Source organism: Orbicella faveolata, unplaced genomic scaffold (assembly GCF_042242905.1).
Source record: "Orbicella faveolata isolate gen_17 unplaced genomic scaffold, um_ofav_v1 contig_1, whole genome shotgun sequence".
Lineage (NCBI taxonomy): Eukaryota > Metazoa > Cnidaria > Anthozoa > Scleractinia > Merulinidae > Orbicella > Orbicella faveolata.
In genome coordinates, this window is record NW_028301536.1 from 8300133 (window position 1) to 8312500 (window position 12368).

At 36.8% G+C, this 12368-nt stretch overlaps 1 protein-coding gene and 1 pseudogene across 2 annotated transcripts in view; one reads left to right on the forward strand and one right to left on the reverse strand.

Moving 5' to 3' along the window:
- Nucleotides 1–12368, reverse strand: part of LOC110064440 (centrosomal protein of 83 kDa-like) — a 32727-nt gene that overhangs the window by 11374 nt on the left and 8985 nt on the right. Inside the window, exons 2-9 of one of the 2 annotated variants that reach the window (XM_089287763.1) lie at nt 8778–8928; nt 8066–8206; nt 5138–5209; nt 4195–4235; nt 3285–3345; nt 1413–1463; nt 1051–1155; nt 732–815 (exon numbers count right to left, since the gene is read on the reverse strand). In XM_089287763.1, the coding sequence (XP_089143889.1) occupies nt 732–815; nt 1051–1155; nt 1413–1463; nt 3285–3345; nt 4195–4235; nt 5138–5209; nt 8066–8206; nt 8778–8921 (699 nt within the window). In that variant the 5' untranslated portion in view covers nt 8922–8928. The remainder of the gene's footprint in view (nt 1–731; nt 816–1050; nt 1156–1412; nt 1464–3284; nt 3346–4194; nt 4236–5137; nt 5210–8065; nt 8207–8777; nt 8929–12368) is intronic. The other variant, XM_089287769.1, reaches the window with a different exon arrangement.
- LOC149117924 (uncharacterized) overlaps nt 10470–12368 on the forward strand; it is a 2581-nt pseudogene continuing 682 nt past the window's right edge.

Consider the following 12368-nt stretch of genomic DNA (forward strand, 5'->3'; position numbering starts at 1 on the left):
GTAGGTCAGAGCAGGGAGATGATGTATGTCACCAAATATTTGAGGATTTTTGATCTGAATGCATTAACTACAATGGGACCCGCTACCGAGATGCAATGTCAACAACATGCCCTGCACCTTAACAAACGGCGACAAGTCTTGAAGACATGACCTCCATGAAACTGGGAGACAAACCGCACCATGGCTTTTAACAGAATTAACAAAAAACGTGACCATAGCAGGCAATCTGGTCTAAATCAGTGGTGTGTGTGCACCTCCATGACCATGTTCATGCCCTGTAAAAAGACCCAAGTGTGCGAAATATGTTGTTGCTACAAAGCAGACTTTTTTTGTTTCCTCTCAGCAAAAAAAAAAATACATTATAGTGTAATATTGGATATAGAGAACAATAGTAAAGGTCTTCCTAACGTTTGAATCAGTGTGTACAGTATTTCAAGAATTTTGATTACAATAACAAACAAAAGTTGTTTATAACTTATTGTTCATCACTGGTACTTTTTAATAAAAGACACCATTCATTCTGTGCATCCATCAAGTTATGGACATACTTGGAGGTTTGGAGACAACTCAAGGGGCTAGAGTTGTTCTCAACTACACTACAAGCCATGCTTACGCTTCTCTCGTTAGTTCACCAAATTCCCTAATAAGAGTAAACTTGGCTTTTGTTGCATGTTAACGAGAAAGGAACCCTGTATCTCTCTGCAATGTAAAACCTGTGTTGTTACCCTTACATGGTCAGACTGTAAGCCAGCTGTTTCTCGTTGTGCTCTGATTTCATCCAGTTCACTCAAAAGGCCCTTGATCTTCATGTGAAGCTGTGATAGCAAATTCCAATACAGTTACCAATAAATTCAAGCACACCAGGACAATAGTTACCATGTACACCTGCAGTACATGGCATAAATTGGAATTTAAAGTACCTTACCAAACACTTATGTTGTGAACCACGAAAATGGAAAACCTGACACTGTAAGTTGTAATGGTACGTTATTCTTGCAGAGCACCTTTATTTCAATATGTTGCTTTTTTGAGTAAATTAAATGAACACACCTGAGCATTTTCTCTTTGTAATGTTCTTGTCCTTTGTACATCTGTGGGTCCCTCTTGCTGCAATTTTTGCACTAGTGAATCTCTCTCTTTCTTGAGTGATGTCATCTTCAAACCAAATATTACAGTATTCATTCCCAGAACAGAAAGGTATTTGTTTTTTGATTGATTTTTTTTATGTCTTGACTAACCAAGAGTGAGAGCCATAGTAAAGGAATATTAATTACAGCTGTAGGTCTTGGTACAGATCAGTGCACATCAAGAACACTCAAATTTGGATACTTCACAGTACCACAAACCAGAATGATTATGGCACACTAACTGACACCAAGAAACAAAGAAGAAAAAATCAAAACGCACTGTACCTCCATGTCGTGGTGAGCTTGCAGCTCTTCAATAATCTGTTTGTGTTGTGCCTGAGTTTTAGCAGAAGGGTATTAAATAAATATTAGATAAAGTTATAAAATATAGAAAGTCCTGCATAACATGATTAGAAAACAAAAATCAAGGGGTATCATGACTGCATCCACCCCCATAAAACTACAAAGCACATTCTCCATGTGAATTTAGTTATCATGCCACATTTCAAGGAAAGAGGTCTAAAAGTACACCTGTTTCAGATTCCACGTTTTCTGTAGCTATATGCAGGGAACACCTGCCACACAGCCTTACAATACATGTATCTGTAAGTTTAACAGTTTTCAAATGGAAAGATCTTGTTCAAATCAATACTCAAAAAAATTTGTCACAGTTACTGAACAGACTACGCTAAAGGCCACGTCTTATAATGGGTTAATGGCCAGCTGTTTTCATCCTGACCATACACCAGCCATACTTCTTAATCTTACTGAAACCATCCCACGTGTATAAAGGCCAACTACACCTTCGTTTTAATCTGTAAAGCATGTTCTGATGTAGCTCAAATCATAATTAGTTGCTACAAAGTGTAGATAAACAAAATTAGACTTATAAACAGCATGCAAAACTGGGCTTAATTTTTTTTTTTTTTGATCGTTAAGGGAGTTGATCATTAGTTGACACCCGGGGTATCCAATCGATGACATCGATAATCAATGACAATCGATATCAATCAATGCCAATCGATATCGATTAATCGATTGATATTGATAATCGATGACCAAGCGATGGCGAAGATTCATGTGGTTATCGATGGGTATCAATTTTCAATAACAATCGATGAAGAAATTGATATCGATTGGTATTGATTGGTTGCGCATTGAAGGAATCGGCGCATAAATATCCCATCTTTGTACGCAGCAATTGTTAACAGATTTCAGTTTAATCCTTTGAACGTTAACAGGAGAACAAGACTCTCTTCTTTCTCTTCAACGCCCCGTCCACAGGTACTCATCTTCTTTTGAAAACTCAAAAGTTTGTTCCCGTTCTCGCTTAGTTAACAACTTTAAACGCGTTTCCGCGTTCTCCTCTTTTCTTGTCAGCAGTAAATACTTCACGGACGTTCATCTCAAAACAGCAAAGATGATAGCCTTTAGCGATGCACCTTATATTCAGTAAAGCCTCTTCCCGGACTTCTTGCATAGACACGGAAGAATGACACGGAAAGGCAATGACGGGCAAGTGGGTAATTCAAGTACACGTGCAACGGGGTATATTCTTTGCGACTGGGTCGGAATTATTTTAACAATTTCGTCCCCTGGGCTTCCTAAAAATGGCGGATGATCAGACAGGTTCGAGGTTGCTGTGCCAATTGATGCAATCGATGAACGGTTTTTGTGTGGTTATCGATTGATGATCGATTGACCGATACCACTCGATACCAATTAACTAATTTTATCGATTGATATCGATTGATCGATTGGTTTTTCGATCATCGATTTCCATCGATTGCATACCCCGGGTTGACAGGGTTGACATGATACTATGGAACAAGTGGATTCTCCTGTAGGGCAAGTAAGTTTCATTCTCGCTTGCCCAATGGGCAAGGGCCTAGGCTAGTTGTCTGCCAAATACATGTAAGTAAAAGAAAGACAGTAAACTATGACTTGCCCAGGGCAAGCAAAATTTGAGAGCTACTTGTCCGAAGGACAAGATGGATTTCAAGTTTTTTCAAGCCCTGTAGAGTGTCACTCCTTTACGCACCATGAATTTGGTATTTTGTACATGTACAGATGAATTCTTTATTAGATCTTACAAGTATATGCTCTTAACTTTCGAAGAAGACTACATGTAATAATGACAATTAAAGATCTATTAACCTGTTCATGTTCATATTCAGACTTCAGGAAGGAATAATCATATCGTAGCTTGTTGAAGTCACTATTGGAAAACCATAACAACATTTTCTTACTGACAAATTGCCTGAGGTTACCTTAATATTATTCATTCATTTGTATATTAATGTAAGGTAAACTGTACATGTATTACAGACCATACAGTAACCTGACAAGACTTCTTAGTTCACAGACTCTGTAATGTTTGCAATGTACGATATCAATATGAGGGGCTTGCATGGATGGCACAGCTTGAAAACATTGGTCACCGCTTTCAAATTTGCCATTTTACAAAAAAAAAAAAAAAATGTCCAAAGGTTGTTGTTTATAGTGGTCAATGTGCTTAGCTACACCTAGCTAGTTCCTGGGCATGCCACTCGCACTAAAAGAAACAAATAAATCAACTAAACACAATTATAGGTTTAAAAATCCGAACTGGCAGGAGGCAGAGCAGTTGGCTATTAATTTTAAAAGCTAGCATAACAGAGGAGCTGAAATAGCATCTACCCAAGGAACAACTCCAGCTTAGTGGTCGGAGCAGGCTTGAATCTGTGACCTTCAGATTTCAAGTCCAGCGCCCTAACTACTCAGCCACGCTGCTGATGATTTATACATATGACTGTATAATCTGTACAATCACTCTTTTCCATAATTTTACTTCTCTGGAGGTTTACACGTCTGTAGTTCCTTGAAACTACAATGCACTATTCAGATGTTCAGGGACCTCTAATTTGACAATTAATATTATAATAATAATAATAATAATAATAATAATAAATTGTTTAATTTCTAGTACCAGAACCAATGGATTCATGGACACTTACTTAAGACAACCTACAGTAGGTTAAAAGTGGTTAAAAATCTGACATTCCTGTAATGTCTACATGTAACTCACCTTCGGTACTTATCAATTTCAGTTTCCATTGATTCATATCTCTATAAAGATAATGAAAAACAGCTAATTTTATCTCTGTTTTTACAGTAAGAATAAATGCTTTATGTATTTTGGAAAACACTATACAAGTGGCTCACATTCATGTATAAGGCATTAAACATACATTGTACCAATGTACATGTACATGTCTGAGTGCAGTTTATGAAATGGAAAGGACTTTGAGTAGCAAAAGCCCTAATGAATCATGTTCATGATTAATAAAGTGAACTCAATTTAACAAATTGACATCAGTTTTTTATGCATCTGCCCTCTTATTGATGATAAATTGCATCATATTATTGTCAATGAAAGTGACTGTGGAACCACGACCCGATGAGAGGACAGATGCATAAAAAACTGACATCAATTTGTTTTTTACAATAACAAGACCCCAAAATGGTCAAATGCCGGGAATAAATGAGGGAAAAGACACTGTAAACTTGCCATAAACAAAGATAAGTGAATTTTATTCAAAATGACGTGAACATTGTCAATAGATTTTTTCACTTTCTGATTGGCTACTTAAAAAAGTCAATTAAATCCCATTGGTTAAAATGTTGACAGTTTGACAACTGAAAGTTGAACTGTTGAAGGCTTGTATCAATTAAAATTTTATCCGTCTGTATTCTTATTGATGATAAAAATGAGCCAATCAGCGTGCAAGAAATTACACAGTTATTGTAAAAAATAATATTATTGAACAGGTTATTTTCATCTGTTCTTCATCAGACCAGGAACACCAGCTACATCATACATACCTGTACTTATATATTGTCAACGGGTTTACATTCAATCTGTATTGTATGTAAAAAGTGTGCTTTAGCATTATTAATTTTCATGTTACTGTTAAGTGCTGTTTCTTGTATGTCAAGGGTGTACGTTGTACATGTACATTAATTTGTACCTCTTTGTAGGGTCCTTCAACTTCTTCCCGTAACTTCACCCTTAACAGCTCCATTCTCTGAGGAGTAACCACCTGCAAGATATTGAAAATATTTAATAACAGTTATTTTCAAAAAATTACATTGCATTCATAACCTTACTGTATATTGTAAAAAAAAAAAAAAGCCCCAGTAAATAGAACATGTTCAAGGGTCAACCACACTGTATGTGACTAATAAATGACATGTACACAGGTTCATGGAATTACTTTCACTCCACATTGTTGGCTTGGGCAAGATTTTAACCCAAAGTGTTATACATGTATTATACATGTTTATGAATAATTTTTATTATATGTGGGCTTTTGAAAGCAAATAAAAATCAAGTAAAATTCTGCAGAGTTGCAATTCTGTTGACTGTTACATGATGGGCAGAATTATCTTCAAGAAATTACTGTGCCGTCATAACCTTATATTTTAAAAAGAGCCTCAGTAAACGGAACATGTTCAAGCCAGTCAACCAAGCTGTAGGTGACCAGTAAATGAGAAAACTCCACTGCAATTCTCAATTGCCAACAAAACAATGAAATAATGTTCATGTACACAGGTTCATGGAATTACTTTTACTCTACATTGTTGGCTTGGGCAAGATTTTAACCACTCGAGATTTCTCCCTAGGAACGTTCGTCAGGATCTCTATTTTAAGGTCATTTTGCCCTCAGTGACCTATGGTCTTATACTATGGGGATCTTGCTGCAACTACGACTTATTTCAGTTCCTGGAAAGACTCCACTGCAGGGCTGTGAGGCTTATTTTTAACTTGCCGAAAGACATGGCTTCTGTTGATGTCCTACAACGGGCCCAATGGCCCACTCTGTCTATTTATTATAAATCAGCCATTTTTATCTGTTTTCATAAAGCTTTTCACGATAGGTTACCTGTCACATTAATCGATCTGATTTTTAAGAAACGGGCCACAAATTATTCAACCTGGACCTGGGCTTCTTTAATTGTTCCCCGCTTCAACACACGTTACATGAAAGACTCTGTCGCGTTCAGAGGCTCAGTCCTGTGGAATGCAGTGACCAACAACTGTAGTGCTCTGACAAAAAATGTTCCATATCGTGACCTTAGGCTAAAGCTCAAATTTCTAGTTAATTTTAATGAATTCAGCTTTAAGATAACGTCTGCATCCACTTGTAATTTTAGAAAAGATGACTTTGTATATACTTAAAAACTTATGCTGACAATCTCTTATTGTATATATCGCTGACTTAAGTTCAAACATTTTTTCTTTAAATACCCCTAGTTTTTAGTTTTTAGTTACTTAGCGATTAGTTAATTGCAAACGACCCCACAAGCTCATGTAGCTTTAATACTCATCGTTTTAAAATAAAGGTTATCTATCTATCTATCTATCTATCTACCCAAAGTATTAAATGTATAATATAAATTAAATACATTAGGCTTTTGAAAGCAAATAAAAAGCAAGTCGTATGGAGTTGCAATTTTGTTTTTATAATAAAACCGTTACATGATTGATATACTGACAAAAGCTGCCTGTGACCTCACAATGCAAGGTCAGAAACTAAAAATAACAGTGGTCCTTATTAGTCAACAAAAACACTTCAAGAGCAAACAATGTTCAGTTCTACATGTTTCTACAAATTATGCAGTAGATCTTATTACTCAGCCAAAATACTTCATGAGCAAACATGTTTCTACATGGAAACTTGTTGACAAAATGACTCTTTTTATTAAATTTCCAACCCTTCTCTTCACAGACAGTTTCAAAACTATCACAGAATACATATTTATCCTTCCATTAGCATACTGGTAGTCAAAGAGTCTTATAAATGATTGTAGAATGAAAAGATCTTCAAAGACTGGCCAAAGGTAAAATAAGATTAAAAGGGAATTCAAGGTCCTTAAAAAACCCTTAGTAAGATCTCAGGGCTGTCAATAAGTTTTAGGTATAGCTTTATTCTCCACACCCATTACATTGTGGGTGAATTCTATCAACAACCAATTTCACCCATAGCATCAAGGGAAAATCAAGCATACAGGTACTCACCCGTAACATGTGTTACGGGTGTTATGGGTTACAGCCCTTTAGGACACTAATGTCCAGGATTGAATGCAAGTACATTGTTTAATTAGTACTTCATATTTGGCAGGGTTATTTGACATTTTCATATTACTCATATTTGACAGAATTGTGTGTGTTTTAGTGACTTTTTACCGATTAGGACACTTTGTGATGCTTATTATAAGGAATTTGAATCTCATTAGCGTTCAATCCTGGACATATCTGCTTTAGGACAGCTGTGGATCTAAAAACTCACTGGTCCATTAGCTTGCAGAGATTTTGGAGAGGATCTCATAGCAAAGATTCTTGTACATATGCACAGAATGATGAGATCTTTGCAAGGATTCTACACAATTTTCAAAGATTTGATGAAAATTCCACCGGAATCTTAAAGAATAACTTAATTATTACAGGCATACAATGTTGAAAGATCATTGTAGAGAAGCGTCTAACAATACCATACATGTATCAATGCAACCTTGAATATCTGACAAATAAAGATTCTCAAAGATACAATGTATCCTTTTAACCCATTAACTCCCGGAGCTTTTTGCCAAAACCGCATTTTTTGGACATTTTGGAGATTTTCAGGCTGGATATGGGCCAAATTAACTCCAATCTACTCAAAAAGGCATTTGCAACATGACAGCATGCCTTTCTTTCCATTAGCATCACGTTTTACCACAGTTTTGCTCAAGCATGTACAGAAATCAAAATTTTGAGAACCATTGGAAATATCTTTTCCTCCCGCAGAAGTTGAGGATAGATGATGCCAATTGGAACAAAGGCTAAGGCTCGTCACGGCCGGTTACGGCCAGCACAAGAGTCAATGGGTTAAAACTTTCACATGAAAGAAACTGACCTGTGCTCTGATCTCTTCACATTCTCGTATCTTCACGTCTCTTTCAGCCCTCATCCTTTGCACAGCTTCTTGACTTTGTTCCTGGATTTTCTTGATCTCCTCTCTTGCTTCTTCAATTTCTCTCTGTTTCCTATCATTGAGCTAAGAAATTTAAACCTTTAAAAAACTGAAAGCAGTCTCTTACACTGGACAGCCTTTAAGAAAGTGTGTGCTAAGCCTGTACTTCCATAACTTGATAGAAACACAAGGGCCACATGTAACACAAGCTTTTGACAAACATGTAACATTTTATGGTGTGAGCACTTTCAAAAATACATTTCATATTCACTTACTGGCTCGATTTACACTGTATGAGACAAATCATCTACAGTGCATCTGGAACAAACCTTGGCAAAGAACAGTAGAGTAGTTCTTCTGATCATTGGTCTGTGTATAAATACAGGCACAGATACATGTAGATCATCCATCACGACAAACTATCGTGATAGGTTGTCTTGACTAAACGAACACAGAAACACTATAAGTAAGGCTGTAACTTTCATTTGGATGAAGTACAACTGTAGTTTTTAAAGTTTATTATTTGTATTGCAGCGCACAGGATGCAGATGGTACATCACATCAACAATTCCAGTTATAATGACTGTTACAGTATGTCTGACTAAGTAGCTCATGTATGAACTCAAGGTACAGGACACCTTATCTTATAACTCACATCTTGTAGCTGTAGATGTTCAGCTTTTAAAGTTTCATAAGTTGTCCTGAGTTTCTCAATCCTTATCTTTTGTTCTGTAACCACAGACTCAAGGTTACCCATCTTCTCCAGTTTTTGGAGAATTTCGACCTGTTGATCAGCCATGATAATTCTAAACAGGAAAGGTAAAAAGAACAACAAATTTACAGTAACTACAGGTACATGAGAATGATGGACTGGATAACACAACAAACAAAATAATCAGGGAACTTAGTTAGTTACTTAGTTAGTTAGTCAAGAATTGTACCTTGCCCTTTACATTATAGTGCTCTGTAGAGTAACATCAAATTCTCCCCTCCAGGGCATATCAACTAGTCAATGCCTGGGGTATGCCCAGAGGGGATGTTATGATTTCTATTATTTTGATCAAAACACTTCATGTATACATGTGGTAGCAACTTTCTCTTTCAGTCTTTGCAGAAAAATATCTATTTTACAGAGTCCCGTGGTAAAAGTTGGGTTTGTTCCTTGTAGTTGCGTGCAAAATATGGATATATACACTTCACCCGTACACACACTCATCAGCCATTTGCTATGGTTGAGTGTATCGGTACGTGTCAGCAAGTTGCTTGCAAAACGTTTATCGTCTGAAGCACTCCGATAAGATCTCTCATCGAAAAAATTATATCTCCCGCTCTGTTTGACACAAATTGTTCTTCAAACAATAGAAATAGTCTTTCCTTGATGAAAATTATTGATCAAAGTTTTTATAGCGTGCTACTCATGTTAAGCTAATTTTCTACAAGGAAAAGTTCTGTGTATCAGCTGTGATGCATCAGCAAGTTGTTTGCTAAATGTTTATTGACTACATTAGTTCCGAATAAGTCTCTCATCCAAACTGAAAAGACATCTACCTTTCTATTTGGCACAAATCGTTTATTCTAATGGTTACATACTCTTCTGTGAAAAATGGAGTCTTTACCAAAGTTTCCATGACATGCAGTTTACACTGAGTTTACAATTTTTTCAGCAAGTAAAAGTTCTGTAATCTGGCATGTGCCAGCAGGTCGCTTGAACAAACTGTGTTCATTTTCTGTCAAAAAACTTTCGGTTGTACATGGCACAAATTGTTTGCTCTTTGATGATGGAATTGTTGGAGCATGTATCCCTGCTCCTATTTTGCAGAAAGCAGCAAATTTCTATTTAATGGCAAAATACTCTCTGTTTCAATGGAGTGCCCAATTGCAAAATGCTTGTTTCAGCTAGTCTAGTCTGAAAGCGTAAGCGCATATACTGTATACGCATATTCAAAATTAATAAAACTCTCTCTCACTCTGCGGCAAGCTGTTAAGCCATTGAAACAACAACCTGTTAAGAGAAGAAACAATAAGTTGGCTCATACATACTAATGAGGCATACACGCATATACTGTATACGCGTATGTGCATATATGTATGTGCTTTTATATAATAACCCAAATTATTTGGGCATTTTAATTGGTTCTTGCCTATGATCTATTAGAGGCCAGACGCACAAATGACGTCGTCATTACACAGTTTTTCCTCTGTGTTTTCAAATGGCAGAAAGTTTTGAGAATATAGATAATATGACATGTGACTGGGCGAAAGATAAGGTACAAAAAAGTCTTGTTGAGGCATTGAACAGGTACAAGAAGCAGGAAGAAAAAAGAAAAAGTAGCTTATTTTCTGGAAAATGACTCAGAAAAAATACGCCAGTAGTCTCAGTCAGCAGTCGAGTGAGACTAAACCAAACACAAAATTGGTCTTGAAATTACGTGAGGTGAGAAACCATTGCTTTGTCTCAAAGTTAACAAACCCAATACACAAAATGTTTATAAGATTAATTTATCAAAACATTCAACTTTTCTCAGTCTCAAAGTAATTATTGTTGACACATATTGATGTCAGGAATGAAACATCTAAACATCACTTCTTAATTAAAGTGCCTATGAAATAAAAATAATAATAATTGCTGCTTATTTGAAAGGCTTTTCAATATACAGAGGAATGGCATTTTCCTTTTTGGACTATCTTTTTCACTTTAGAGATATTGATGTTTTTGTGTTATGCTAATTAGGAAAGTGATGATCTCATGAGGTTTGTAACTAAAATGGTAAAATACTGAATATAAGAATACCTCTGGAAATATTGGAGCAGTGTTCTTCAAACTTGGCACCAGACATACATGTATACATCAAAAAAGAAACTAAATGACACCCACAGTGTCGTTGCCAAGAAACTCTCTTGGCTCCAGTCTATTTCTGTCAAAAAACAAAATATCCTCATTTTAAACTCTTTAACGATGTGCGTGCGAAAATTTTCCAACATTGATTTCTTTTGAGATTTTTACCACTGTAAGATGATGAGTTAGTTATGTCAGAAATGTAAAAAAAATAGGTCTGCACTGTGTACTTGTGTGTGCATAGCATTCTTTTTGCTTTTTTGAATTTTACAGGTTGAGGAAATTAAACTGGGCTGCTTTTTGGAAACGGGAAACTCTAATGGGATAGGGTGCTGTTCCATCCCCTTCTTCTGCACATTTTTTGTTTTTGTTGACGTCTTGGCCCAGGATTGTAGAGACAAGAGCAATTGGGTCTGCCCTCCTGTGAGTGCCATTGTGCCTTCTGTTAAAGCAGGTTACAGCACTTTGATCGTCCCACAGTGGCCTTCAGCCTATTTTTGGCCCTTTTTGCATGACAGCTCTTCCCAGTTCAAGTCTTTTGTTAAGGGAGTGTTTGAGCTTCCTTGTATAGAAGGACCTCTTGTTGGAAGGTCCTCTTGTTGGAAGGTCCCGGCCGGAGGCAAATTTACAAGGCACGTCCCTCGGTCTTCTGTGGTTGCCCAAGATTCAGAATGTTAGCCTTACGGGTAGATTTTAGGTGAGCTTTTATCATCCTTGTTTACCATGCACGTCTCCTATCTTTCAGCTCTACTCCTCAGCTTGTTGTTGCTGATCTTTTAGTTTAGCCTCGTTGTGTTTTGCCTGATTTGGCAGTGTCATTTTGGTCAGTAGTTTGACCTCCATTTGTTTTGCACCTCTTGCCAGATTTGGCATTGTTGTTTTGACTGTACACGTTTTGGGCTAAATTGTTCTTCTGCCGCATTTGCTATTTTATTGTGTTTTGCCTGATTTGGCAGTATCTCTTGGGCAGTTTTGATGGTTTTTATGGCATCTCATTTTCTGTTTGTATTATGTATCTCCTTTTTTATGTTATTCTACCTTTTGTTTTTTGCTTACTCTTATTTTATTTCATTTTATTTCTTGTAGACGTTCTGCAATCGGGGATTTGGCATGATGCAAATTCTCTGGTCAATCCATCTTTGCATAGGCTTGTTCCAAACCTTCTCCATTTACAGCTGGAGTCCAGGGCTCCTTCCACCGTGCAGAAATACAGATGTGGCTGGCTGAAGTGGCGTCAATGCGCAGCTTCTAAGATTGGCATTCAAGTTATTCCAGAAAAGCCTCTGCATGTCGCACTCTTCATTAGCGAGCTTACTGCAATTTTAGTTAGCAATAATACGGGGATATCTTCTATAGAGTCAGTTCTTTAGTCTGGCCGGGAAAGTAGAATGCCCTACTAGTCACCCCCTT